We start from the raw sequence: 26,140 nt of genomic DNA, 5'->3' as shown, positions 1-26,140 counted from the left end.
AATGCTAGAAAAAATTATTTACTGCAAGCAGAGTTCTGAAATGGCCATCACATGGGGTTCGCCCAGTGGTGCCACGTTAACGGGTCCAGTGTCTTTTCCGCATCAAAAAATATTGAATAGCACCACTTTTACTTTTAACATTTCCGGGACCAGAGATCATAACGCAGATCTATGATTCACCTAGAAAACCGAAAGAACACAGATCTCTACAAAAAAATACAACTGGCTCTGCAACGGATGTCATTATTATCACCAAGAACCAATAGAATAAACCAACAACAATAAACAACAGTAATAATACCACAAACCAGTGGCTGAACTTCAAAGGATAAACATGCAGATTAAAACCTTTTTTTTCTTTAGTGTGTTTATTTAATCATTTTTTTTATCTGAACCAAGTTTCAATCCATAAATAAAGTGGCAATGCATAGATTTGACGTGATATAAAATTGTACATGGAAGTGAGAACAATGTGGTGTGGTAAAAGTAAATGGTAAGTGAAAATTTAAATGTCGCGGTCTCTTCTGCATTCAGGGGGGAGTTGAGGGTAGCGTTTTCTGTCAGTGCAGTAGTTGTAGATGGTGAATTTCTGACGCACCCATTTGAGTCTCTGCCATTGAGCAGCGTCAAGGTCACGGAACTCTGGTTGGTCCCACCATCTCTTTCCCTGCGTGTCGCAGAACTTAGCGTTCACTGAGGCCTCACACCCATCGATGTGGAACCCCTTGTACGCTGCTATGAAAGGGGCTTTCGACCAATCTGTTTTCTCCAAACCACCCCTTGTGGCCCAATCATCGGCATTCCACAAACTGTTGTATATCTTCATAGGTTGGTCGAATGGAAACTTCACTCCCAAGTCCTTGCTGTTCTTGAACACCCTGATTGGAACATCGTCCACAAAGAACCTAAGAAAAACACACCCCCACACTTCGATTAAACTTTCTTTCTACTGTTAGAGATTTGCAAGGAATGGTGAGAAGTGAAAAGGGTTTGGAAAAGGATTTGCAAGGAATGCTTTGCTTACACAATCTGATACAAGTTCCAGAGAATAGAGTATCTGTGATATGCTTTTGTGGGATCAAACCAGAGATAGATTCTTTGCTCTCTGTCACCCTTTCCTCCGGTGAACACATTTGTTTGCAAAATGTAAGGTTGTCCTGTTCTGTTCCCCAGGAACTCAAAGTCTATCTCATCGTGCTCCGCGTTTTGAGAAGATAACTGCAGGTTCCAACCATAACAACAAAGGTCACATTCACTCACTCCACACAAACTAGTTTTCAGAAGATAACACAACAAACTTCACATATACTCCTCACAGACAAGGTAAAACTTTAAAAGAAAAAAAAAGAAACATTTTGCTCTTACATAGAAAGCAGTGACTGTGCCAGCTGAATCTCCAGGAACCATCTTTATGTACATGCTGAAATGGCCAAACAAATATGAGCCTTTGGACTGAAAGCCAGTACCTGTACAATGTTGTTTGGAAAGCTGTTATATGATTCAAATCTTACTTTTAACATAGCTAAAACAGTGTTCAAAAACATGAACACATAACTTGAACTCAAAAGTATGACAGTGAAAGTTGAGTATTTTGGCCAAACTGTGCTTACCAGTGTACTTGTCAAGATGAAGCTGAATCTCGGAACCACCATTGAAGTATTTGATGTGATCAAAAGCCCATGTGGGAACGTAGTTTCTACCGAATTGTACATCCACTGGCCTCCTAGGGTTGGCACAAACTGCTGCAGAGGCCAGAGATGCCAATATCAGACACACGGTCCACAGAGAAGAACCCATTTTCTGTGTTTATCGGTTTGTAGAACCTAATGGCTAAGAAAAGGGTATATATAAGCATTGCACCTAGCCCAATACCCTTGTTCCTCTCTCTTTCCCTCTACTTTCTATCTTTTTAAATATTCAACAGAAATTTATATTTAATTCAATAATACATGGTTCATCATTTAACAAAACGATCAAGTTTATGCTAGTAATAATGATTAATGATATATATATATATATATATATATATATATATATCTATATTTAAGATTTGTTTTTATGTCAGATGAGAGAGAGGTGAAGACAAAGAATCATGCATTTTGCTTTAGTTAGGATTTTGTGTTGGAAACAACTAATTGAGAGACTATTACGCGTTTATTTAAATTGATTGCTAGCTAATCTTTGTAATCATCAATCTTTTTCAGATTATAGTATTGTTGTTTACAATAATGATAAATTTTCGAAAGTATTTTAGGCTATTTTTTGTGGATAACTTCGTGATTATGTAACTATTTCGTGGCACTTGGTGATTATTTACTCCGTTTATATTAACAATATCTCCTTCGGGTGGCTCGTTGCAAATCAAAGAGGTATGTTTTAATTTTTTTTATTATATTTATATATTTTTTTTAATATTTTTAATGGATAAAATTGACAAGATAAGATTTAAGTAAAAAAATATAGATGAGTTTTTCTGTGTACAAAATAAGTGATAAGTTCAGTGTATGTAACTTTGTTGTTTACAGTGAATTGTTCTTTTTATTTCTTTATTAAAACGAGTCAATAATTCGTTGTAAGATAATTATGAATCTCTGAATACTCATATCATAGAATCAATTATTAATGTCTAAATAATCATTGTAAGTTTGTTTTATTTTTAGATTTACATTTACCTTTTTATCCCCTTCACTGAATTTTTACTATCTTATCTTAACTTTACCTTATTAAGTATTTAAGATACTTTATTATTATTATTATTATTATTATTATTATTATTATTATTATTATATATAAAAGTTAATAATAATAAATTTTTCTTTTCAAATTATAAACAATAATAAAAACATGTATTATTAAAAAAATATTTTCTATCAATTTTATTTTGAAAATTCTTTTCATGAAAAATACTTATAATTTTTTTATGAAAAAACGATTATCAACTTTTTTACAAAATATTTTGTATAAAAATTTTTTTGAAAAAAAAATTATATAAAATACTTACAAATTTTATAATTTTATAAAAAATAATTATTTAAAAAAATTAATTATCAATTAAAATTATCTAACGGTGATAGAATAAATAGATATTATTTAAGAAATTTAAGGAGTTATTACTATAATTGAAGTAAATAAACAAAAACGAATTGAAAACAAACATCAAAATTATCACGAAATCATGAGAAGATGACCAAAGACTTTTAAAGAAAAGATTAAACTGGGTTGTCTTCCTAATATTAAAAATCCTATCTTGAATTAAGAAAATATGTATTTTTCCCTTTTTAGAATTTTTAAAAATTAAAATTATTGTTTGGTTCAAAAGATATGAATAACTTTATTTAGAACTTAATTTTTGGCACAGGCACTCTTTAAATAAGTGTCATGCCTCTCTTGTAGACCGGTCCATTGAAGAAGAAATTAATTAAAGTGAGTTATTTGTCTTTCCAATAATAGAGGTATGAACATCTCCCTTTAAATTACACCTTTCTTGAAAACATCAAGTGGTATGCTCATAATCTTTTAATCTTTTTTCATATTTTGTTTTCTTTAGTTAATTATGTTTATCCTGTGATCATTAGTCTTTGAACCAAAATGGGTTTTATACATGAAATTTGATTTTTTTATGATTATTTCCTTTCTTTTTATTCTAATCAATTTCTATCTATTGACATGTAGTTATTATATTTTTACGATTTATTTTTTTAATTTTCTCATTTGTTCAAAAATGTATTTCATTCTCATTTATATGTTTATGTTTTTTTGTTAGACATTTATGATTCAATTAGTTGAATTTTATTCTTAAATCATTCTAAAATAACTTGTGGAGGGATAATGTTTCTCTGATTTGAGTACAAGTATTATTGAAAATCCCTACAAAACAAAATAGGGCACAAAATCCTCTCCTTCAAGGAATGTCAGCACCATAGGTGGATTTAAAGGTGGTAAAACTTCTAACTATGAAAAAGACAATTCTCTTTCAAGAACTCTCTTGAAGGATTCTATTAACCATCAATTTTATTAAAATGACTATGAAAATCAGTTTATAATCACATTGAGTACAGAAATAATTCCTGATTATTATCCTTCTTAATCTCTCTAAAATTAAGAACTAAAATTATTTTTTATTATAGCTTTTAACTCTAAAATTAATGTGATAATAAATTATTTGTTCATGAAACCTTCTGTAAATAGTTATAACAAATCATCAAACACTTCTTAAGATGTTGTGACTTATGCTTGTTAATCAATGATGGACCACGAAGGGGCCATGCCCCCAATTACTTTTTATATTTATATAATTTTAAATATATGTTTTAAAAATTAAAAAATTTTAATATATTTTACATATTTTATATTCTTAAAAAAAATGTATACATTATATTTATATATAAAGAATTTTCTTTTTTTCTATATTTACTTTTCAATTTTACCTTTTAAATATTTTTTAAATAAAAATAATTATTTTAATAATATTATCTTTTAAATGATATTTTTTTTAATTTAACCATTTTTTGTTTGATTATTTTTTTCAAATTAATTATTATAAAACTATAAAAATTATTTATATTTCATTTTATAATTATAATAATAACAATAATTATCGTTTTATTTTTGTTAGTATCATAAAAAAAATTAAAAACAATGTTTTTACTAGTTTATGTAAAAAAAAATGGAATTACTCTTTCAGTTCCTATTTTCATTACAAAATATCAAGTTGGTTTTTCAGTATTTTTTTTAGTCTCAATTTAGTACCGATTTTTGAAAAAAGATGCAATTTGGACATTTTTCGTTAAATTTCTTGAATTAGATCAAGTTTTTTCATCAAAATTGAAGTTGTGAATAAGGATAATTTGCTTTGTTTGTGTAATTGACATAATTATAGTGTTAATTTTGATAAAAAATTCTTGTTCCACTTTAAGAAATTTAACGAAAAGGACTAAATTGTAAATCAGGACCAAATTGAAACTAAAAAAAATTAGAGAACTAACTTGATTTTTTGGACGAAAACATAGACCAAAAGAGTAATTCAATCAAAATTTTAACACCCCAAAATATTGATCGAAGATCCACCGAGGAGGCTTAAGTTACGATTTCAAGTCTCAAAAATACAAATCCTAACATGGTTTATGAGTTGAAAACATTATCGTATGGTCTAAAATAAAATCTTATATGATGATGGTTTTGTAAAACTATTAAATAATTATGGATTTTTGCAATTCTTTACATATTGTTCGTTATGCAAGAAAAAGAAAACACATATTAACATACTAGTTTATGTTGATGACTTGATTACTACACATAATAATAATAATAATAATAATAATAATAATAATAATAATAATATCGGTGCATTGATAAGATGTTCAAAATTTGCACGCTCTAACTTAAAAAAGGATATTAAGATACTATTAAAAACCTTATTTTAAGAATATGAAACATATTTATGTACATATTTTTAATTTAATCTTTGTATTTCATATAAAAGTATATATGATTAGAAGGATGTTTAGGAGAATAAAGATTATCTACAAAATATATAATGAAAGTAATATAAGAAACTGATAAATACTTTTTGATTAATAAAAATGAATATAAACTTCATACTAAAAGGAGCAAATTAAAATAAACAGAAAGGACCTCGAGATCGGAAATGAATGCAGCAACAAGCTGTTGTTGTTACCATTAAGGAAGAGAAGATGCTTTAAGTAGAATTATAAGAATTGAATATTACATTATTGGCGATAGCAGGTATAATAAGAATAATAGAATTACATAACATACACATATTTTTATTATAGAGTTTCCTCAGTATTGAAACCCAACGCCTTAATTACACATTCCAAACAATACAATGGTAATAAATAATGGTAGGAATAAAGTATTGTAACTGGTAAAATGATGAATGCAGCGAGAGAAAGTGATGAAAATTTAAATGTCACGGTTTCTTCTGCATTCTGGTGGGAGTTGAGGGTAGCGGGTTCTGTCAGTGCAGTAGTTGTAGATGGTGAATTTCTGACGCACCCATTTGAGTCTTCGCCATTGAAAGGAATCAAGATCACGAAACTCTGTTTGATCCCACCATCTTTTTCCCTGCGTGGCACAGAACCTAGAATTCACCGAAGCCTCACACCCATCAACGTGAAACCCCTTGTACGCTGCTACGAAAGGAGCTTTTGACCAATCGGTTTTCTCCAAACCACCCCTTGTGGCCCAATCATCAGCATTCCACAAACTGTTGTACACCTTCATCGGTTGGTCAAACGGGAACTTCACTCCCAACTCCTTCTGGTTCTTGAACACCCTGATTGGGATGTTATCCACTAGAAACCTGTGTAATCACAAAAACATCCTACTCTTTTATTACTTCTGTCTCTGTCTGTTACTTCTGTTACTTTTATATCCCAAAATAGAATTGAAGTACTTACACAACTTGATACATGTTCCACAGTACAGAATATCTGTGATATGCTTTTGTGGGATCAAACCAGAGATAGATTCTTTGCTCTCTGTCACCCTTTCCTCCGGTGAACACGTTTGTCTGCAAAATGTAAGGTTGTCCTGTTCTGTTCCCCAAGAACTCAAAGTCTATCTCATCGTGCTCCGCGTTTTGAGATGATAACTGCAGGTTCCAATCATAGAAAATCAAACCAAAAAGGAATAACTCATATATATATAAATATATAATCTATTGTACTAAAAGAAAAAGATGTGCTTACATAGAAAGCAGTGACTGTGCCAGCTGAATCACCGGGAACCATCTTTATGTTCATGCTGAAGTGACCAAACAGATATGACCCTTTTGTTTGGAAGCCAGTGCCTGTTCACATTTGCATGAATTAACATGAAATACACCAACTTTGTTAGAACTAGGTCGATAACAATAAGGCTGAACTTTGTTCATATGTTACGTACCAGTGTATTTGTCAAGAAGAAGTTGAATCTCAGAACCACCATTTAAGTATTTGATGTGATCGAAAGCCCATGTGGGAACGTAGTTTCTGCCAAATGGAACATCCACTGGTCTCCGTGGGGTGGCTGAGAGTGCAGAAGAGGTTAGAGAAACCAAAAGAAGACACAAAGTCAACAAAGAAGAAGCCATGTTAACGAGAGAAAGATGAAAGTGTTGTGAAAGTCTCTGAGGCTAATGGGAATATATATATAGACTCATGACATGACCCTGCTTTGGAAGTTTGCTTCTTCATTCATCTCTACCACAGGAATTTTGTTTCTGTTCATTAATTAGGTACATTTCTGTTCATGATTATGAACTTGGAAAGCTAGAAGTAACAGGTGTCATCACGATATTACGCGTTTATTACACCTTTTAGATCGCTAATTAGCAATGATTTTCTACCTAATGGGACAAGATTTTTAAAATCTTATAATATGTTTTGGATTTGGATCTTGTGATATATATATTTCCTATATAAGTAGCCTATTTTTAATTTTTAATTTATTACTGAAGAATATTCTTGATTTGAGTTTTAGATTAAAGGAACAAACTAAGAATGCGAAAGGAAATAACAATAACAAGATCAAAATAGATTGGTTTTACGCATATAAGAACCTATATTTAAGGATAAATATATGTGTGTGTGTGTTGTGTTTAATAATTAAAAAATTATAAAGTAAGAAAATGAATTTATATTATTTAAATAAAAAGAGAATGTATTAAAATATTGAGATATTATCATCATTATATTATTTATTATTATTGATGATTATTTATTTTATTTTTGTCATAAATTATTATATTTAGAAGATATATTGTTAGTTTAATGACTGCAATTTTATTTTAATTATGTAATAGTGTCATATGATAAGTATTTTTATTGGTGATTTGATAAATAAAAAAGTATTTCTTTAATAGTAAATTTTATTAGAAAGTGCTTAATTAAATTAAAAATTTATCTGGAAAATGTGGTTGAATTTAAGTAAAATTGAATTCTATAAACATGTAAAATGAATTTCTTCTTGATATTTACGTGTTCGAAAACATACTTATCAGTAACCATTTAGAATTAATTGTATTTTCATCCTCTTAAAATTTTCCATATGTGATTTTTGTTTACTTTTTTTATTTTGTGCACTAAGTTTCTTAATTTCTAAATCTAAACAATTTTAATCATGTATTACTTTATTATTCTTTGAATCATGTTGCTTTCATTTTGATATATGACAATACACCTAATACTAAATGGATTATTGCACATATTTATTAATGTAATACTGGCATCTTCACCTGTATTCTAAACTTATTAATTATAAGTTCGTTTTAGAAAAAAAATGTTTTAATTAATATTTTTATAATTAAAATTAAAATTAAAATATTTGATAAATAAATTTATTATCTTAGTTTTTAATATTGTTTTTACTTAATTGTAATTCTGGTATTCATAATTTTATAAAACTTGTAATTTTTTTTGTCCATACTATTTTCTGTAGTTTTAAGCCCCTCGATTTTTAATATTCATAACTTTTGTCTTTGGAATTTTTTTTAATATCATAAATTTTCACATCGAAGATAATTAATTTAGAATATATAAATGGATACAAACATCATTTTATATTAATTAATTTTGTAAGGTTGATTTAGATTTAAAGTTTACTCCTTAATATGGTGTCAAAACTAAATTAGAGTCTATCTTAATGAATTTGATGTTTGTTGGATCTATTGTTACAAACATTCATTAATATTTAATAACACACATGTATATTGGAAAGTCCCACATAAACATATTTGTAAGATTAAACTAAGCTTTAAAGTTCACTTTTTAACATTTACACAATTTTTATCTTTTAATCTTTAATTGTCGATAATTCTGTTCAATTTTAAGATCAATTATCTATAACTTTTTGTTAGTTTAAACATAATACAATAAGATTGGGTAAACTATTTAATGCTTGTGGTCTTTTACAAAATTGAAAAGAGTACCGATGCAAAGAAGTAAAATTTGAATAGAAACTTTAGGAACTAAAATTAAATTTTTTATAATATATAAAATCCAAAATTACAATCAAATATATATTTCTATCATGAATATAAATATACACTTATTCTTTTTTCTTCTTCATTATATCTCATCATAGATCTCTATTTTCTTCTTCATAGCAGTTAAACTATATTATTTATTTTCGTATTTTTTGCTACAATCTTTATTTTAAATCTTAAGAGTAAAATCATTTTACTTTTTGAATTATAATAATAATATTTAATAGTAATTGAATTTTATTTTCATAATGGTCATACTTTAAAGGTTAAAACTTTAATTAATTCATACAATAATAAAATATATAACATATTTATGATATACACTAATCAAAGTGAGTCACAGAATATAGTAAGAAAAAAAAAAGGTTTTTCACACTCTACCTCATGGTTGTCCGTTATCACACTAACCATTAAGCTATTTTAGTATGTTAGGTATTATAGTAAATTAGTCTGACATTTTCTTATAGTTTTCATATTAAATTTATTTTACTTTTTATATGATTTCTTATTAAGCAGTATAAAGGTTTTAAAACTGATGAAAAACGAGTGATAGTATAATATATTTTTTTTAAATATGACAAAATATTATTATTTCAATTTAAAATAATATGAATATTATAGTATTAAAACCAATAATATAGCATAACTGAGTCGAGAAAAAGAAATAGGGCGATGGAAAGAAAAGGGAATGGAAATGAAATGAAAGAGAAAGAAATTATGTGTTTATATTTATTAAACATATACAATTATATATGATGATAAATTTATTTATTAAATAAATTTATTTAAATATAAAATTATAAAATTTATTTAAATAGCATATTTATACGTAAAAACTCAAAATCAAAACTACTAATTCGACAAAATTATTTAGATTTTTAGAGAATGAAATATTTATATTAGTATTTTATTTAGAAATAATTTTATAATAGATAAAAGAATGAAAAGTTTGTAAATAAGTTATTAGAGTTTATACTTGATAAAAAAAATTATTTCTCTAGAATTTTTATAACTTTCTCAAAACTTTTAAGTTGAGAAATTATTTGTTTTTACAAAAAGCGTATAGCTGGTAAAACATCAAGATAGTTTGAATATACTATTGATCGGTGTAATTGTTTAATTCTCTATTATTGATTCAAATTTTCTTATTAAAGGGGTGCTAATCAATAGAGTTCTAAACTAAGGTGGTCCAAGGACTCAATTGAGACCTTTGGTATTCTCATTTAGATGGCTAGTAGGCATGTCACTTCTAAATAAGGAGAGTTAATTAGATAACATTTATTAATTGCATATAGTTTTAGATGTGTGAATTATGGTGGGAGTTGAAATGGTGTGTATATTAAAAATGTTAAAATATAATTTCTTATGTAACATCCTATTTAATAGTTTTTCACACTATCAAAAAAACATTATATCATGATCAAACATAGCAGATAGTAGGGATAACAGTTATATACACATAGTGTATAGATCGGGTACAATCATCCAAAATTTTGCCATAAGAAAAAATCCTGGAAGGTAAGAGTAGGTGCATAAAAGGCCTAAACTACTCATCAAGTTAAGATTCCACAAAATCTGGCCCAAAACTACTACAGTAGTGAGTAAGGGTCAATTCCTGCTCAGAAGGGGGGCGTCATCATCTGGATTAGGCTCTGCTCACACCAACGATAGGCGATCATAGCAAAGGAGAACACATAAGAACAAACAACATAAACAGAAAGGGTAAGCTAATTGAAAAAGGGGAAACATAATGCAAAACATAATATAACATCATTCATAACACACAGTTCAATAATTAAAATTCTAGACTCGATATCCGGATTGTGTAAGCGACATTGGAGCTCTTGGTGGCTTGCACCTGTAACGGTTCCCAGACTCTGCAGAGTCTAGACACAAGGAGTTATCACCCGACTGTTCCCAAGGTAAGTCCCCTTCGCGTCTAGGACTGGATCAAGTCCAAAGACTAGGACCTCCTGCTACTCCTCACGACATAATCCATCCTACTCTATTTGAGCGTGAATGATTATTGGAGTTTCAGGATACCAACCAATATGGATTCCACATGTCCTTACACACACTAATCAATTCACATGAATTTCCCTTGAAATTCTATTCCAGCCACCACTCTATATAAATCATACTCATATGATTTCATCATACAACACATTAATCATGACATTTCAAGCATATAAGAACTTCCTTGCATAAAACCACATTAAAACATGTCAATTTACTCTCTAAAACAGAAGCTGAGTTGTCTCACTATAGTGACTCTCGCTTAAGCTAGACATTTTAGCCCAGGCGAGAAGTCATCTCGCTTAGGCGAGTCAGTCTCGCCTAGGCGAGGCTCAAACAGTGGCAAAGGTTAAAAACTGGGCGAACTCTCGCTCAGGCTAGACTGGCTCGCTTAGACGAGAGTATCTCTCGCTTAAGCGACTCCAGCTCGCTTAGGCGAGACTTCGCACAGTATCAGGGACAAGCTTTCTGATAGTTTCGCTTAGGCGAGAGCCACCCGCCTAGGCGAAAATACCAGGTCACTCCACTGTTTTCACATGCAAGAACACTGATTTCAGGGCAAACTATGATCATACACTCACATATACGTTTCAAGCATCAATTCAGCATACCAAACTTCATACAAGCATGATTCACGGCTTAAATGAAAAAAATTTCAGTTAGCTTCCCTTACCTTTTTAAAATCTCCACTAGCAAGACTCTAACACAAGGGCACCTCAATTCCTCAACCTAAGGGGCTAAAAAAAACATAAACTCAGAGTGAGTACAAGGCCCTACTTCGGTTTTGGTAAGCATTGAACTCCAGAAATTCCAAAATTGGAGAGAATTGAGTAAACCTGAATTTGACTTACCGGGAGGGGAAGATGACTCAGCTAGAGGAGGAGTTCTTCTCCTGGTTCCAGGTCTAGCAGCTGTAACAGAAGGGAGGAGTGATTAGAAAGGGGAAAATTGAACTCTTTGTTTTAGAGAGAAGGTTGTGTAGTTGGTTCAGAGGGAAGGAAGACAGTGAAGAGTGGAGTGTGGTTCTGTGATATTAGTTGGGGAAGAAGAGAGTGTATAGAAAGGGGAGAGATAGTGGGTCCTCACATCTTACATCTACCTAAAGCTCTTGGAAAAATAATAGAATGGTTATAAAATTTTACAAAAATGATATAACAAATATTTGGAGCTTGGTGTTCATTGCATTTTAAACATATGTAGTATATGGGTTGTAATTGATTTTTCCACTTATGATGAAATTGGTGTTTTTGGACTAGTACATAAAATAGTGAACTACCATTCAAGTGATAAGTTACCATTGCATGCGATGCTAAATGTTGTTCAAGCACAAATATGAACACTTCAGCGATTGAGCATATCACTCAATTATGACTTGAGCAAGAGATATGATGAGACAATTATCTCTTCTCTAGAACAAGAAACAATTGAGTCTTGAGGTGTGATAAATGCATGGGTTTTTGAAACATGTTATATCATATAACTATGTATGTGTGGAGCTTGAGCAATAAGAGAGGATGACGGTCACTTTGGAAACAAGTGAACGAGCTCAAGAGACCAAACTAACTCTCTCTTCTCTAGAATAGGTGTCGCTAAAGTTATGAGAGGTTGTTTTCGCAATTGAGAATTATTTTGTGTGAGGTTGCTTACATTATACCATAAAGTCTTCTAATTCAAACGTTGAATTGAAGCTTGAGATATAAAAGAAAATTGTGGAACCAACTTTTTCTCATATAGAGTAGGCTGCTCAAGTGATGAACAATTGTTTAGGCAAGGAAGCTTTCTTTTGTGTGCGGAGCAAGTATGCTTTTGCATATGATGGTGTGGGATTTAAAAATTGGTAAGCCTAGTATGTGATTTGTGTGTATGTATGATGAAGATGGTGTAATATTATGATGATGTTTGTTAGATGTGGATATTTGTATGATGTTATGGCTAACTATGGTATTGTTAAGAGTCGTAATATATATCATTAAAGAAATGTGATATTCTTATTTCATGAGTTATTTAAATTATAAGCATTAAAGTATTAGGTGATGAAAACCGAAAGGGAGTTTATCCTAAAGTACGTGAAACATGATGAAATTTTTGATATACTTAAAGGTGTTACATATGTTTAGTATGAGTCCTTTGAAGACATAAGTGTGACAAATTACTTTGAACATTGAGATGCAATAATTATTTTTGTTTTCTTAAACAAAAGTGATTTATATATATTTTAGTGTAATTTGTTTTCTATAATTAGAATAATGTGTCACTAATATATGTATACAATAAGAAAATTGTGTATTATCGATATACACAATTTGTTAGTAATAACAAAATTTTGCCAGTAAATCAATAAATTACTGACAATCAAAAAGTCATTTGTGAAGTGGTCGTCAATAAATTCTACTGATGGATTACGAAATTCGTCAATATTACTAATGACCACAAATTTCTTTGTAAATATATGTCAGTAATTACCAACAGATTCTAACCGTCAATAAAATTGATAGATAAAATTCATAATTAGGTTACTTCTTCCTCCTCTTCTTTTTCTTTTTTTTCTTCTTTTTCCTCTTGTCCTCCTAGCCACATCTCCACTACCTTTGCGTCCACCGTGGTCGTGTTTATCGTCGTCACCTCTAGCTCCTCCTCCTATTTCTCTTTTTCTTCCCCCACCTCCTTCTTCTTTAACTCCGATAGCCACTAAGGTTGCACCTTTGCATGATCATCGAGTTGTGTCATAGTCGTCACGTCTCCACTGCCACTACCAACTCCAACCTCCTCCTCCTCCTTTTTTCTCTTCTTCTTCATCTTATTCTCTTCTTTTTCTCATCCACCTCCCCTTAATATATAAAAAAATTCATCAAACATGGCGAAAATTTGCCATAAAAAATTGACTGTCAGATGTGTCACCAACAAAAACATTCGTTTATAAGACAAATTTTTATTTATAGGCAGATCTTGTTGTTGATGATTTAAATTCTAAAATTCATCAGTAGATTTAGGTTTGCATATGAATTTATTTCTATAGATAAAAATTCATCAAATAAAAATATTAATTATGTAGGATAATTTTTTTTTTTGTAATATAATTAGAATAAATAAAAATAATTCGTAATTTTTATTTATTTATTGGCAATGTTAGTTGTTAGTGGGAGGAGTTGAACTCACAAGCTTTCTCATTCTCTTTCCAAAGAGAGGGAGGAAACATTATATCTCCAAGTTGTTAAGTTGTTAATGGAGGTAGTTAAACCCATTACCTTTCTCACCCTCCATCCTAATTTTACCACTAAACCAATCTTATAAGTCCTAACATAATTCATAAATAATTAAACTTTTAATCAATACATTTAAACAATGTATTAGTATGTAGACATAAATTACCTTGACATGACGGCTTATGTTAGTATCACTTGCACCTCTTGTAAATATGAAAGTGAAAATGGAACGCAAAATGAGATATGAGTGGAAATCTTTAGTATGTTTCGGATACCTAAAGAGTTATACAATCTTTTCCTCATAAATATTCAGTTCAACTGTATTTAAGTTGAGGTAATTGATATACATTTGATTGGACTTATTTGAATAAAAATTTTCATAAAAATTTTACAATAATAAAATAAAAATTTAACTTTCATAAAAAAATTTATATATAAATTAATAAAACAAGATTTTTACTATACAAAATGAGGGAATTATTGAATTTACAAATTAGTTTATATATAAAGTAATTTTAACGTATAACTTTTTTTAAGAAATTTAGGACACTCTTCAATGTGAGAAAGAAACAACATTTGCAAAACAATATAAAAAATGATTAGATTTACAGTATATAAGATACAAACCTCAACTTATAAGCTGAACTAGTTTTGTAATGTTAAGTTATACTTAAAATCAACTTATTAAGATGATATCAGAGTTATCTATAACATATTCTAATGAGATTTGATGTTTATTAGATGTATCATCTCATATGCTATAGGATCACTATTAATATCTAGTCTCGCGTTCGAGATGTACATGTCCTAACGTGAGGTAAGTATGTTGGAAGTTTGACATCAACTAGAGATAAGATATATTTACTAGTCGATTTGATACGGTTGAATTATGCTTGAAGTCTATTTAAGAAAAATCATAAATTTATATTATTTTTTTGGTGTAATTGGATTTATAAAATTGAAATTGGAGGTACTACCAAGAAATTGTTATTAATTGTGAAGATGCATTTGGGAACCAATAGAATTGGCAGCAAATGTATGTACGTATATATGAATTTATATAATTTTGTTTTTGATGAAAAAGAATATAGTTTTAAAGGAAGAGCATATGGGATTAGGACCAAGTGTCTGTTGGTTTGGTGCAATGGCCCCTGCATGCCCTTCTTTTCTTTTGTTTCTCTTATTTTAGGGTTTAGGCTTCCCAAACCAATCTTCCATTTCGAATCCTTTTCCTAATTCATATGTCGGGCAGAGCCAAACTTCCATTTGGCTTCAAATTTCTCAAATGGATTCACCTCTTCTTTAATTTTCACCTGTTCTTTATTTGAGTGAGTAAAATATTTAACTATATAATCAAATTATTATACATAAATAAGTTCAAATTTATTTGTAAGATAAATTTTATAAAATTAACTTAAACTACAAAGAATATTATTTATGATAATATCAGAATTTATTCTAATAATAAATTGATTGAGTGTATTTCTATCCTGTTTTTATTCTTATTATCATCAAAGTAAGAAAAGATTTTCAAAAAAAATTAATATATACTTAGCGAAGAACTAGTGTTACAATTACACCATTGGGAAAGGCACAGACATTTGTATATAAAAAATTGACGATGTTAAATTGTTTTATAAAGTAAATCAATTGAAAGAAAAAAAAAATGAACTTTAAATTTAATAATTAAAAAAAAAAGTATGTGTCTGAAGAAGCCGTTACTGTCGATATTCATAGCACTTTGGCAGTTGAAACCTGACACATAAATTTGAAGAAAACTAAAAAAAAAAAAAAAAAAAAAAAAAAAAAAAAGCATTGCATGTGGGATCATGAGTTGGGTGCAAAGTTGTAGGTTTTAATAATTTTGAAGTAGGGAGTTGGAGGAACCTGCAAACAATCTCACATGATCTGATTAATTAAGATCTGTATATTTAAGCCATGTTTAGGTCTATTATTAACTTGTTTTCACCAATAATTACAACATTATTACTTCATATCATATATATTTATATATAGAATTGTAGAACCACCTTGATTTTCTGGTTTCATTTTCATGATGTTGAAGTGACTTTATTCGTATACATACATAGAAAGCTCGGAATCAAATCAAATACCAGATAATGTTCTCATAACTTATTGTCAACGCTTAAGGATAATGTTGTTGTTACATTACAACAACAATAATAATAGAATTTTTTTAGAAAACTAAATTAACAACCATGAAAGTTGGAATGGAAGCTCCCATATGTTTGATATGGGAAGAGAAAATGAGAGAGAGCATACAATCTTGAATTGAAGGAAATTTTTTAACAAATGAGTTTTCTTTTTTCTATAATTTTTTTTTGTCCTTTTCTTTTTTTCTATTCTTCTCATTTTCATTTTAAAAAATATAATAAAATACATCATTATTTATGAGGACGGGAAGATTCAAAAAAAAAAAAAATCCATCGTAAGAATCTATTGAATTTGAAATTTGGATGTTGATGAGGATGGGAAGATTCAAAAGATATTGAATATAAAGGGAATATTTACTTTCATTTCACTCTTTAGGGAGTTTACAGCAAATAGATGAAAATGAAAGAAACAATAACTTTATAATTCCTCTAATAAATTTTATCTGATGAATTTAGAATGAGGAAAATTAACACATTTTATTGTAGTATGAGGATTTTGCATCCTTACAACACTTGAGGTTTTTCATTCAAACTAAAATAAATAAATAAATACATTTTTCTATTTTAATATAATTTTAAGTAAGGTACTTATGTGATGCCTCTTTCATTTTTTATTTATGTATTTTAATGTATATTTAAGTGTATATTTCAGTGTTATCAATATAAATAATAAATAAGACATGTTATGTAAGTATAATTTTAAAGTATGTGAAGTTGTTTAAACTGAATTATTATAAATTTTAATTAATTTGAATTGGAGTTAAAAAGATATGCGATGTTGATTTAAATCAAAATTTAGGGACAAATTAATGGGGAACGTGCATTGTCTTGAACCCGATGATCACCACACGTGTGCTTTCTTCTCTGGCAAAATATGACACCACAACAACATCTATATTTATTGGTGATTAACTATAAAGACAGAGAGAGTGACCGGTATATTCAAGTAATATACATGTTAGCTTTATGTGCTTTTGTGATGAATTCCTTAAATTTTTGAAAAGTCAATTAATAAAAAAATTAAAATTACATTTATGACATTAACTTCAATATTTATTTTATCATCATGCATAATAAATTTATTAACTTTTAAAGTAATGATGTTAAAAATATACCAACAAAAGTTTTCTTATTGATTTACATATAACAGTCATGGTATTATGGATATGATTTTTTTTTTTTTTAAATACCGTAATGCTAGGTTGGGATATCCATTTCTATTTTATCTATCATTGAGATTTGAGAGCCCCCATTAATGATTTCTTTCGTGGTTAGATAATCACAAGTATTCCTTTACGCATATTTTCATATCTTGTCGAATATATAAAAGGAAAAAAAAATCATTTTTCTTTCATTTATTGACAATGAAATTAATTTATATTATTATGATTAATAAGATCATACTACGATAATATGCAAAATTATTAAAAGTATAGGTAATTATTGAGAGTAGTTTAACTCTATATATATAAAAAGTTTTTTTATCAACAATAAAAAATATGAATCGAAAAAGAGAAACTCTAACCCTTATGAAAAAAAATGCTACTATATACAATAACATAGTCAAAAATGAAAATGCTATAGTATATATACACAGAAAGATGTGATTTTTTATTCGATCAAACTTTTTGATTGAAGAGTTTATGAATACGAGCAAAATCATACATTTCTTTATTTTAATTTCTTAATTTTAAATTAATTGATGCACTTGTTTTTCAATTAAATAATATTTTTTATTCTATTTTGTTCTTACGTTACTTGCTCTATTTATTTAAAAATTAAAATAAAAGGGAAGTTTTGAATTGTGCTTTTAAAAAACTTCTTTATTTAATTATTATTTTTAAATATTAACTCTTTTGCTTTATTCAATCACGATTATCATAATTCTTTTGCTTTATTAACATATTTAAAGAAATAATTTAATCAATTCAAAAGTTTAAAAATTAAAATTTGACCAAAAATACCAGTAAAAAGAATTAGAAAAAAAAAAGTTTTCGGATTAACTTAACAGTTGTTGAAAAAGGAAATCCTTCCTCTGAATAAAAATATTATAAAGAAAAAGGTAGAAATTTGTTCAGCTGGTTACAACTGTTGTGGAAAAGTGGCAATAATTGAGGTGTTGTGCTTGATTTACTCATTCTGCATGTAATCTTCAGTGGAACATTTAATGAGCTGTGTCTCACCCTTACCCTAACGAGAAACAACTCCTACACCACATGATCTTTGCAACTCCCAACACACAATCACATCCACACTACACCACATACTTCTACCACTCTTCAATATACTAATTCATTATTAAAACCTTCAAATTATTAATTCAGAATACTTTTACTTTAAATATTCTTTCTATCATATTTAATAGTTTTAATTTTTTTTTTAAATTGAGATATAAGACGATTTAAATATTTATTTTATTTTTTGATATATTTTTCAAAAACAAAATTGTCACAGAATTACGTTTTAAAACAAATAATATATCGAATGTATTATGATTACCAACGAATCTTGAAGTAAGAACCATATATATTTATTGGCCTTTGACCTGCAGAAGAAAATCTTTAACCAGATAATGTGTTCTAAATGTGAATCCGAGATGGTTATGCATGTGAAAATAATATTATCATAAGTATTAAGAAATCCAACTTTCCATCCGATCTAATTTACAAATAAAATAAGCTTGAATGTACTATATTTTATATTTAATTGATTTTAATCATAATTTATAGCTTCATTTACTCAAATTTACTGACTATTTATTTTAATAATAAATTGGTGATATTTTCAATTGATTTATTAAATTAATGACTCAAGTGAAAAATAACACTTCAACCATGTTAGAATAAATTTGTCTCTTACAATCGTAATGGTCCATACCGTAAAGACCAATTTCATATGTAGGCCCGTTTAATGTCCATTGACCTAAGCATAAATTTTTGCGATGTATAATATTTTAGGGATAAATATCTATAACCGGATTTATAATATACCACACAAAATTTTAAATGAATTTTTTTGAACTTTTATAATGGTAGAAAACCCTTAATGTAATGTCATTTATATGTTTTATTTATTACATGAGTTAGACTAATATATTACCAGATAATATATAAGAAAAAAAGGAAAAAAGGTTGTCATTTATATAAAACCACTTCTTTATAAAAATATTTCTTTTAAATTTTAGTGAAAAAATTAATTCTAATAAAGTGAGAAGAAAGCGATTTGTTTCCTTAAAAATAATCTTAATAACTACGATATAATTTTAACCTAAGTAAAATTCTAGAAAAGGATATTTGGTATTGGTTTAAAAATAGTGAGATTTGATTATTTTAATATTAAAAAGTTTTAATATAAATCGTTTTTTTATAAATTAGTTTTATTATTTTAAAATAGAGAATCTTTCTAGAAATCACTTTTTTAAAGTTTTTTTCATTACAAAAAAAAAAGCTTATTACCGATGGTTAGAATTCGTTGATAATGATCATAATCCGTCAGCAATGATGTTTTAATGATGGACTTTCGACGATAAAAAATTCGTCAGTTAAAGCATCGTCGGTAATACTTTACCAACGAATTACAAAAGTCCATTGGTAATTACCGATGGACACATTCGTCGTTCAAGCTGTCGGTAATTACTGAAGGATTTGTCCGTCGATAATTACTAACGGACAAATCCATCGGTAATGGCTATACTTGCACGAATGAATTTTTTGACGAATCTGACCGTCGGTAAGTATAAATTTTGTTTGGGTTTATTTGCTTATTTAACATTCCACAATACCTGCATATAGAAAATTCCAACACAAACAAATCAAGCATTCCAACATTCTAGCATTCCATTATATCAAATATTGTATCATTATCAAACTCCATCACAATATATATCACATGACACACTAAACTGTTTATAAAACATACAAAATAATATGTAGCATAGGAATGTTTGTCAAATATTACATAAGCATGATCAATACCAAGTAAGAATAATAGTATACAAGTTTATTAAGTACATGCTAAAGAAAGTTTTTCTTAAGGACATGAAGAGCTAATAATCTTCATAATCAGGAGAAAATTCTTCACTTAGATTATCATCCTCTTCATTATTTTGTTGCTGAGAATGGGGTTGAGGGATTTTAGAGTTCTGTTGAGTAGGGTTTGGCTATTGTGGCTATGGTTGTGGCTGCTGAAGACAAGCCTGAGCATCATGAGGGAGATATTGCGGGACTAGTGATTAAAAGGATTGAAATTCAGACCTCAATTGCTCGTTTTCCTCCAGGCTGCGTGAAAGTTGCTGCCTAATATTATTGAGGTCCGCAATATTAGAAGAGGAAGAACTTGGTAGTTGGTTCAGGCTTTCATTTGAACCCGTATATTTTGAAACAAGTTGACCAGCCCCATAAAGTCTTCCTTTCTTTTTTCCTCCTACTATCTCAATCCAACACCTAGTCCTGATATTCTCATCCTGTGTAGGATCAGTAGAGGACTGCTTTTGTGTTCCATTAGCACATGAGGAAACCTCAAATCTAACTTGAGAAAGCTTAGTCTGAAATTCTTCCTGTAAGTAAAAAATGAACAATTATTATTATGTGGTGGGATACATATATAAGTTTAAGAGTAAATAATATTGATCAGTAAAAGAGACTTACATTTGTTCCTAGACCTCTCATCCACATACTCGCCAGTACCCTTCCAGATATGTGTCTACTGAAAGACTTCATCAAGAAACACATGTCGTCCCAACTCACGTGCCTACAACAAAATATGTTATAATGTTAGATTTGATATGATTTCTAACTTTAAAAATGTAGTTCAAATGTGACAAATACAAACAGTTAATGTGTATACCATACGAAGAGCATGCTCGTGAGTAGTAATGGATCCACCTATATGTAGGGCCCCACCCGTTTCAGAAGCCCTATTCTTTTTTGCTGCAATACATTTGCTCCAATAACTTGGAGAATTACAATGTTCTAGCAGCCTTGTCCACACATCATTAGGAATCTATTTTGGCCTCTTTAGCCATTCTAGTGTCTTTAAACAGCTCAGATAGACAATGAGAAGCTCTGTCATTGAAATTTCTCTTAATTTCAATTTCATGCCCTAGTGCCCACTAAACGAAACAACACAATTTAAACATATAAAACATTATAAGTATATTAAGCATAGAGTAGTAGTTAACAACTTAATTTACCTATATAATAATTTAGAACACGTTACCTTGAAACGGTGCCAAAAAATATCCTTGTCTTTTTCAGGTATTGCTCCCCATTATGGCTAAGGATTAAGAAATTGTTGCTTGATTGTTTTTATGATAACCTGTGAAGCAACTCTAGATGGAACAAACCTAGAATTCATGGAAAAATGTCAGAAGATGAAAAAAGTTACATAATATAAATAATGAGAATAATTGAATTGAAATATTACCCTCGACTGACAGGTTCAATCATCAGACGATCTTGCAGAGGAGGGTCATGTTATGCATATAAATCAAGATCAACCATAGGTTGTGGGGCAACTATATTACTTACAACTGGGGATGGTGCAGACTGCTGACCAACGGTAGAAGATGGGCCACCAATCGAGGCTGGGGATGGTACAATATAAGGTGAAGGGGATGCTCCAATGTTTGTAGAAGGGGTATGTAATCCTATGTGGAGCTGAGGAAGATGAGGATGGTATATGTGAGGGTGGTACAGAAGGGGGCCTAGGAGCAACAACAGGGGTATGCAACCCTATGGGTGGAGGTTGAGAAGATGAGGACGACATATGAATCGTCGGGATAGAAGTATGGTTATGTAACCTTGTGGGTGGAGTTGGGGAAGATAAGGATGACATATGTAAGCCCAGGGTAGGGGTGATGAGTCTGAGTGGAATTCGAAGCACATAATTATTACGTCTCTTTCTTGGTTTTTGCAATACCTTTCCCCTTGTCAACTGGGAGTGGTCGAGGTGGATCTCCCGATGACTTGGAGTATGGATTTTATGATCTAAGTGTCAAACAAATTAAGATGGTGTATGATTATTGTCTCAATCATGATACAAGATTCTCTACGACCAATTTTCAGACAAGTATTGTGTTTACGCTGGATAAAGGTCCTGGAGTACTATTTAAAGCTTTGGTAGTATTTGCATTGAGGGACATAAATTTATCCAAGGTTATCTATAGGAAAAAATTTTCTTCTTTCAAGTCTATCTCCATGCATGATTATTACTGGACAATTAACATTATGTATATTTGAAAACAGATTGAAAGTTGCCTACAAAGAAATTGACCACTAAGAGTTGTTGATGACTCCAACACAGGAACTGCCAAGTGAGTTACGTTTTTTCCTTTTCACATTACTGCAATTGACCATTCTTTTTCATCATATTGCTTCATGCAATATCTGGTTCAACCTAGTTTCTCTTTACTTGATGAAGTGTTGAAATGTGGTCTAATTTTCTCTCTTTTGCTAAATTGTTTTCTGTTGTATATGTCCAATTAATTTTTCTCCTCTATTCATGTGCTAAATAATTTAGGGTAAAATGAATCTTAGATATCTGAACTACGGTATTTTCTTAGATGTTGATGCAAACATTAGCGTAACTTGTTACTTTTTTTATTTAGGTATTTCGATTACCCTTTCTATATTGATTTTGAGGCATCTATGACTGAGCCTCGAGCACAAACTGCTTTAGCACATTTGCAGGTATGTTCTTTGATTTCTTATTTTATGATTTGAATTATGTCTTTTGATTCTTTCTTTTTTTTTATTTCCTTTTTCTTAGAATTTGGGACTACTTTGGCTATATTGCTAATTAATATTGATTTCTAAAACACTTCCTTGCGCCCAGAAATACAAATCTAAAAATTGTGGTTTGCAAGGTTGGACATTGATGACAGTCCAATAATGAGTGTCTTGATAAGCACAATAACAACCATCATTGAGATGAACTCTGGTTTCATCTTATAATTTGGGATTAGTTCATTAACATCACTAGTTAGTGTGAGATTTGCTATCTTTTTAGACTTTCCCTTTGAAAGAATTAAAGGAAGAATATTTGATAATCTTGTACTTTTTTTAGGAGTCCAACAAGTCTATTTATAGTCCAACAAGCACAAGATACCGACTGCATTAGTGTTGTGCTAGATCAATTTCTTATCTTCAATACGTAAAAAGAATTTTAAAAAAACAAAACACATAATGCACAAGAGACAAGTTTTTCTTGATACGAGTAAGGTTCAATATAATTTCTTTATACAACAATCAATTCATACCAATTCATACCAACACAACAATCAATTCATACCAACACAGCAATTAATTCATACCAAGATAACATTGTAGAGAGAAATTTAAGCGATTTTAGTGTTTGTTTAAACTTCTGCTACCCAAGACGCTGAGCTTCTGCAACGAGACTCAGACAAGCTTCTGCAACGAGACTCAGGCAAGCTTCCGCAGCGAGACTCAGGCAAGCTTCCGCAGCGAGACTCATGCAACGAACCTCATGGCAGATGACGGTGGAAGGCAGGCATGGTTCTGATTAGTCTCGTTGGGCAGTAGAGATGGCACGATAGTGGATTGGCAAAGTGGGTAGTGGGTTTTGGCTTGGTGGAATGCGTTGTAGAGATGACACGATGAGAACAAAGAAGAGAAGTGGAAAATGAAAATGCAAAGAGGGAATGCCAATTCTCAATTCTGATTTCATCGACGACATTATCGGTGACACAAATTTGTCGGTAAATCCGTCGGAGTACTAAAAAAAGACGTTACTGACGAACAATATCCGTCGATAAATGCATGTGAACATCCATCGGTAAATTCGTCGGTAAACACATCCAACAATTTCATCATACACGTTATCGACGGATGATGTCCGTCGGTAAATTCAACATATGCATCCGTCAGTAATGATCAATTACCGACGGATCGTAATCCATCAGAACGACTCCGTTAGTAATTAGCATTTTTCTAGTAATGTTTTAGTTCTCTTTAGGAGTTCTTGTCATCTGTTCGCCTAATTAAAGATTTGAGACCATAGAATTGATCTTTGCGGCGAGCTCTTCAATTTGTACTAATCAATGTTTCCTTCTGCGTAAGTTGCATTTCAACCCTTTTTCTTGGTCTCTTATGTTTTCTGTTGCATGTAAGCCTTTTTTTTTATCTTGGGTGTGTGTTTTTAATCTTCCATATGATTACCTACTATTCAAGGATCATGATGATATGTCCTAATTGTTTGTGTAATGTTTATATGTGTAAATAGAGCATCATGTGGAGTTAGAGATGTTTTGATGTTTTTAAAGTTGTTTTGGTTGTCTTTTACAAGTGAGGAAAGCTAATTTTAGTTTTTGCATGTTGAGATTTGTTAATTGGTGTTATGAACTCTGAATGTGGTGTTTTAAGTTGTGAATCTGTATTTTCTAGCTTTGTGATGATTAACTTCATATGTAACTGTAAAGTGGTAAATTAAACTGCATGTGGGAGTGCTTGATTTGATTTTGAATATGTGTAGTATGCATAACTTTTTATGAATTTTTTTGGATTAGTGAGAATATAATTATTAAATATTTTTTTATAATATTTATATTCTAAATACTTTTAAAATTGATATTTAAAAATATTTTAAATATTAAAAATATTTTAGAAAAGTAAACTAATATTTGTGAAAAAGGACCAAATTGACCAAAATGAGGACCTAATTGAACACAAAACGAAAATGAGAACCAAGTTGAATAAAAGCAACGAAAATAAGGACCAAATATATATTTAAGCCATTAATCAATGTGTTGTTGGGAATACCCCTTTGAGAGTGAATTGGATAATTTAACATTGGTTAAGCCAAGAAATATGATTTTTGTGATAATTAAAGTGTTTGAACATTGAGATTTAGCTCAAGGAGTGTTAAATTACTCAAATCAAACTCAAAAGGAGAAGTAGACATTTTTTGATAGGGTCGGGCCCCATTGAGACAATGAATCTTTTGAGTTGGCCAACACTGGGCAAAACTTCTCTCGTTAAGCGACTCCAAAGTCAGAAAGCTCACTATCTTGGTGTCGCTGGGCGTCAATAAGGACCGTCGAGCACCAGAAAATCAAATAAATCCAAGTAGTTCCAATGGTCTTCTCAATGAATGACTATGGAACTCGCTAGGCACCTAGGCTGGTGCTGGGTACCAAATTATTTGTGTCGGGTGCCACCTAGTTTTTTTTGTTTGTGTATCTTGGGAAAAATGAGATTCCTATTTTGTTAACCTATCATATCAAGCTAAAATTTGACAGTAGATTCTAGACACATCAATTGTTACTTTGATTGGTGAGATATTTGATTGGAGGTCTTTAGTTAGAAAATTTAGTTTCTTATGTTTGTCCTATTTTGGGTTTCCTTTTTTAGAAAATCACTTCTTATTTGTGGTTTGACTTGGAATAAAATAAGGTAAATGGTTGTTTATAGAATTGTTAATGGATTCATTGATGAATATGCATGTGTATAATGTTGTATGAAACTGTGACGGTGATGATGGGTTTGTCAACGATTATGAGCATGTATGGAAATATATGATGATTGTAATTGATCACCAACATGATGTTTGGTATTTGGAATTTAATGTGGATCATGTTTGTGGATGAAAGTATGAGTTTGGTGTAGTTTTAGGAATCTTGTAGGGAGATTCTATAGTGACATTCCTTTAGTGTATATATTGATGTAAGAAGTCAATACCGAAGGTTTATCCTTATACTCTAATATCCATTCAAGACTTATGTAAAGTATAATAATTTA

At 29.9% G+C, this 26,140-nt stretch overlaps 2 protein-coding genes across 2 annotated transcripts; both read right to left on the bottom strand.

Moving 5' to 3' along the window:
• Positions 1-341: 341 nt before the first annotated feature.
• On the bottom strand, positions 342-1,911 carry LOC114164661 (xyloglucan endotransglucosylase/hydrolase 1). Its single transcript, XM_028049402.1, has 4 exons — positions 1,611-1,911; positions 1,366-1,466; positions 1,025-1,218; positions 342-905 (listed from the first exon to the last, which is right to left on the bottom strand). The coding sequence occupies exons 1-4, from the start codon at positions 1,795-1,797 to the stop codon at positions 506-508; spliced, it is 882 nt and encodes a 293-aa protein (XP_027905203.1). The 5' UTR covers positions 1,798-1,911; the 3' UTR covers positions 342-505.
• A 3,786-nt stretch (positions 1,912-5,697) lies between these two features.
• Positions 5,698-7,153, bottom strand: LOC114177905 (probable xyloglucan endotransglucosylase/hydrolase protein B). Its single transcript, XM_028063505.1, has 4 exons — positions 6,910-7,153; positions 6,714-6,814; positions 6,423-6,616; positions 5,698-6,325 (listed from the first exon to the last, which is right to left on the bottom strand). Exons 1-4 carry the CDS (start codon positions 7,094-7,096, stop codon positions 5,926-5,928), a joined length of 882 nt encoding a protein of 293 aa, XP_027919306.1. The 5' UTR covers positions 7,097-7,153; the 3' UTR covers positions 5,698-5,925.
• Positions 7,154-26,140: the final 18,987 nt, after the last annotated feature.

This window comes from Vigna unguiculata, chromosome 1 (assembly GCF_004118075.2).
Source record: "Vigna unguiculata cultivar IT97K-499-35 chromosome 1, ASM411807v1, whole genome shotgun sequence".
NCBI lineage: Eukaryota > Viridiplantae > Streptophyta > Magnoliopsida > Fabales > Fabaceae > Vigna > Vigna unguiculata.
The sequence above is the reverse complement of the archived record's forward strand: the minus strand, read 5'-3'. Positions and strand labels throughout refer to the sequence as shown.

Coding starts and splice junctions, on each gene's coding strand:
- LOC114164661 (XM_028049402.1), bottom strand. CDS start 1,797: ATGGGTTCTTCTCTGTGGACCGTGTGTCTGATATTGGCATCTCTGGCC. Junction 1,219..1,365: donor GCACAGTCACTGCTTTCTAT/GTAAGAGCAAAA, acceptor TGGAACCTGCAG/TTATCTTCTCAAAACGCGGA. Junction 906..1,024: donor TGGAACTTGTATCAGATTGT/GTAAGCAAAGCA, acceptor TGTTTTTCTTAG/GTTCTTTGTGGACGATGTTC.
- LOC114177905 (XM_028063505.1), bottom strand. CDS start 7,096: ATGGCTTCTTCTTTGTTGACTTTGTGTCTTCTTTTGGTTTCTCTAACC. Junction 6,617..6,713: donor GCACAGTCACTGCTTTCTAT/GTAAGCACATCT, acceptor TGGAACCTGCAG/TTATCATCTCAAAACGCGGA. Junction 6,326..6,422: donor TGGAACATGTATCAAGTTGT/GTAAGTACTTCA, acceptor GTGATTACACAG/GTTTCTAGTGGATAACATCC.